The 4,634-nt window shown below is 38.7% G+C and overlaps 1 protein-coding gene across 1 annotated transcript; it reads right to left on the bottom strand.

Annotated features, from left to right (window-relative positions):
- Nucleotides 1-2,538: 2,538 nt before the first annotated feature.
- Nucleotides 2,539-3,521, bottom strand: LOC139851482 (uncharacterized). Its single transcript, XM_071840583.1, has 2 exons — nt 3,366-3,521; nt 2,539-3,273 (listed from the first exon to the last, which is right to left on the bottom strand). The coding sequence occupies exons 1-2, from the start codon at nt 3,519-3,521 to the stop codon at nt 2,539-2,541; spliced, it is 891 nt and encodes a 296-aa protein (XP_071696684.1).
- Nucleotides 3,522-4,634: the final 1,113 nt, after the last annotated feature.

Below are 4,634 nucleotides of genomic sequence, written 5' to 3' on the forward strand. Positions count from 1 at the left end.
ACGCAAGGTTAACCTTGCGTAACTTATGATCAAGACGCAAGGATGCAAGGGTTACCTTGCGTGCATATGCAAAGGTAAAATTATAGCAAACGTAAGGTTGCAAATATCACCTTGCGTACATTGTGAGGCATACGCAAGGACGCAAGGATTGTCTTGCGTCTACATAGCAACAGAGTTACACAACTTGAATCTAGCAAAAATTCCTGGGTATCGTACGCAATCTCAATAATATACAATCAAAAACACAAAATACAAACAAATTTCGTTGACACATTTTTTCGAACAGTTGGCGTGCAAAGAGTGCAAAAACTTTGTTTTAGCACATAAATCTAAGCACTATGAAGTAGATCGAATAATATAACATAGATCTAAGAAATCTAACCTGTTCTTGAGACAAAGTGAACGATGATGGTGATTCGATGATGTTGGTGGCGTAGAAGCTCGCTTGTACTCGGGAAGATCGAAGATGGAAGGATGAAGAAGATCTAGTAACGATGAAGATGTGAGGAGGATGACGTGAGGATGATGATGAAGATTTTGCGAGTGATTTGCGAGTGTTTGGATCTTGCGAATGACGAGCGAAAGGGCACCAGAGAGGAGTTTGCGTATGTGTGTGGGAACAGTGAACGCAAACTGATCATTTAACTAGTTCTTTTACTGCTACACGCAAGGTCGCAACGTCGCAAAGACGCAAGGTCGCAAGGACGCAAGCTGTCTTGCGCCTTGCGAGGGCAAATTGTCAAACTTTTTTTTTTAGGGCTGTCAGTCAACAAGCTTAAAAAAAAGGGCATTTTGGTGATAAGCCCTAGTTTTGGAGATGAATTGTGGGAACACAGCTACATATGAATTTTTATTTATATAAAGTATATAGTAAATAGTAATTATGTATATTTATATTTATTATTTACACTAGAATAACAGGTTTGTCAAATGTCAATGTTTAAGCTTAATATTAGATTTGGATCATGCCCATCTAAAATAAATTCAAACACCCGCCATTTTCTAAACACTATCTACCTTGCGCGGTATTTTTTAAAATTGGTAGCAGTTATTGAGAGAAATTCTAGGAATCATTTCCATAACTATCTAATGTAATGCGATCGTGGCCAAACAAATATTATAGTGATAAATGAGAACGACAGCTAATCAATCCTTCTCAGATCGATTAAAAGTGGTAAAACCTTCACGGTTTTGGATAAGAATGATAGTGTGCTAAACCTTCTCGGTTTGCTGTTTTATTTCACCAAAATAAATAATCCAAAAATCAGTCCCCGGCCTCTTTCTGGAACTACAATATAACTACTAAATAAAAGATAAGTTCAAGCAACTAAACATGAGATAAACTTGGAGTTAATAAACTCTCTTATTCAATCCAAACTAAAAACGTGACCAGCAGATCTTCTTGACTACTTCTCATCCCTTTGCAAATTTGGAACCTGGCCCAACATGTAAATCTACAAAATAATCATCCAAGATAATCGGCCCAATTTATGGCCCAGTAAACAGCCCAGCAGGCCCATCTACAACTGTATCATTCCCTCCCCCTTCGAAAAGACTCGACCTCGAGTCAAGATCGTTGGTGCCCAAATAAGGAGAAAGGTCGGCAATATGAAAAGTAGCCGAAACATTATAGTGGCCCGGAAGTTGAACCTTGTATGCATTATCATTAAGCTTCTTTAGAACACGAAACGGACCATCAATGCTAGGGTTAAGTTTGCCTAACCGGCCACCAGGAAAGCGTTCTGTGCTAAAATGTATCCAAACCAAGTCCCCTTCTTCAAACACCACACGCTTCCTGCGCCCATCATCGCGACGCTTATAAGCTTCATTTTGGGACTGAATACGATTTTGAACTTCCATGTGCATGACTTTAAGATGTTTTGCATGATCGACTACATCAGTAGAAGTAGGAGCTGCACAAATATTTGGTTGTCTTGCGTCACATAACAAAGAGCATGCTTTTGTGGCTAACTCAAAGTCAGTACGACTAAGAAACAGATTGGGTTCCTTGTTTGCTGCTTTGCGTAGATTTAGAGGTGCAAGGGTGATTTGAATACCATCTTTGAGAAAGCTATATGTGTTTTTTTAGCCGTCGTGTTTAGTTTTTCGGTCGAATTGCCATGGGCGCCCGAGTAACAAATGACACGCATCCATGGGGATTACCTCACACCACACCTCGTCATGGTACTTTTTCCCGATCGAAAATTTAACCAAACAACGCTTGGTAACTTTGACATGATTATTACTTTTCAACCATGTGAGTTGGTATGGTTCGAGATGGTCTTCGGCTTTGAAGTTTAACTTTTCAACCATTTCTTTTGACACAACATTTTCACAACTCCCGCCATCTATTATCATGGAGCATACTTTCCCTTGTGAGGTAACATTAGTACGGAATATATTGTTGCGAAGCCACATGTAGTCGTCTTGTGTTTCCGTGCTAGAGTTAGTAAGTGCCCGATGTATGACTAGTAATTCACCTTGATCAGCATACAATACCTCATCCTGCTTGACATCAGTTGTATTTGATGGTTGGTTCTAGTCATCTTCTAAATCATATTGTGGTGTCTGCTCATCGTCCCAAATAGTAATCGAGCGTTTATTAGGACACTCACGTGCATAGTGGCCCTTACCTTGACATTTATAACATGTAGGGGGTTTGTTTGTAGGCGTAATCTGTGGTGTGGAGCTACTAATATCACCTGCACTTTTGTCAACAAATGGAGCAGAAGGTGTGGTGGAATTGCGTATAAATGGAGTGCGATTTTTATCACGTTGTAGTTTCTTCTCGACTTTCAAAGCAAGCCGACAGACGTCGATGTAGGTCCAGTAGGGTTGTAATGTTACCACGTCTGCTATTTCGGGTTTGAGATTGCCCACAAATCTTGCGATAATCTGCTCCTCTGGTTCATCAACAGCACATCTCATTCGAAGTTTATCAAACTCATGAATGAATTCTTCGACACCCATGGATCGTTGTTGAAGGTTATGATACTCGATAAAAGCATCTTGTCGGTGATTTTCAGGTAAGAATTTATCCCGCATCAACTTCTTCATCTTGTCCCATGTTTCAATTTTTGATTTACGAGCAAGAGCTCGTTGTCGCTTAACATGGTCCCACCAAAGTGAAGCATGTTTCTTCAGTTTCAAGGCAACAAGCTTCACTTTCAATCTCTCAGGAATATTCTTGATGTCAAACACACGCTCCACTGTGCTTAACCAATCAAGAAATTCATCGGGATGTGCTGTGCCATTAAACTCGGGGATCTCAACCTTCATTCCCAAGCCGCGTAATGGATCATCATAACCACGGCGTTGATTCGGTGGTGGATCCTGGTGAGCGAATGGATTCGCCCCGTCTCTACCTTCAGAAGAATCTCAGAAGCACGATCTTCATACAATTGTTGGTTCTGTAGTTCTAAATCAGCAACATGTTTTTTTAGCCTCTCGATTTCAGCATACGGGTCAGGGTCTGTAAACCTGACCGAGCGATAAGCACCTCGATGGGGTTGTTCGACCATGCTGACTCTGGATACCAAATAATGTAATGCGATCGTGGCCAAACAAATATTATAGTGATAAATGAGAACGACAGCTAATCAATCCTTCTTAGATCGATTAAAAGTGGTAAAACCTTCACGGTTTTGGATAAGAACGATAGTGTGCTAAACCTTCTCGGTTTGCTGTTTTATTTCACGAAAATAAATAATCCAAAAATCAGTCCCCGGCCTCTTTCTGGAACTACAATATAAATACTAAATAAAAGATAAGTTCAAGCAACTAAACATGAGATAAACTTGGAGTTAATAAACTCTCTTATTCAATCCAAACTAAAAACGTGACCAGCAGATCTTCTTGACTACTTCTCATCCCTTTGCAAATTTGGAACCTGGCCCAACATGTAAATGCACAAAATAATCATCCAAGGTAATCGGCCCAATTTGTGGCCCAGTAAACAGTCCAGCAGGCCCATCTACAACTGCATCACTATCGGTTGTGCATATAATGATAAGAAAGTGTGAGAGATTCATGTCCATTACCAACAGTGCGATTCTAGGATCAAAACTCAATGGAGTCCCAAAAAATTATTTGATAACTTTCTTGCACAAAATATTGAATGTGTCGAGTCAAATCGGGTCGGGTCGGGTCGCGCCCAAAACACAAACATGAAATTGAATAATACTCGAAAAATATAAGGTTGTTTAGCAATTAATGGCACATGCAGTATCAATTTTAAAGTAACAATGACCTATACAGTAGCAATTTTAAAATATTATTTTAGCCAATGACCTATACAGTAGCAATTTTAAATTGCAATTTTATAACCTATTAGCAATATGAGTCGCATAACATTAACATTAGCTCTAAAATTGCAGTTTCTCCTTACTTTTTTAAATAGAAAAGTTAGGTAGTTATGAGTGATGAGATTAGGGACTAATATACAATAACTATTACAAATATATATACCGTTACACATACATCTTAGTTGCAACCATATAATGCATTCACCATGAGTATTCACAATAAAACATGTATATCTCAACATAAATATTACACGTAATATGTCATAATATATGTTTGATAGTAAATTTAATAAATATTATTCATTCTTAAACAAACATTACACATTATGG

The sequence above is a fragment of the Rutidosis leptorrhynchoides genome, chromosome 1 (genome assembly GCF_046630445.1).
Source record: "Rutidosis leptorrhynchoides isolate AG116_Rl617_1_P2 chromosome 1, CSIRO_AGI_Rlap_v1, whole genome shotgun sequence".
Taxonomy (NCBI): domain Eukaryota; kingdom Viridiplantae; phylum Streptophyta; class Magnoliopsida; order Asterales; family Asteraceae; genus Rutidosis; species Rutidosis leptorrhynchoides.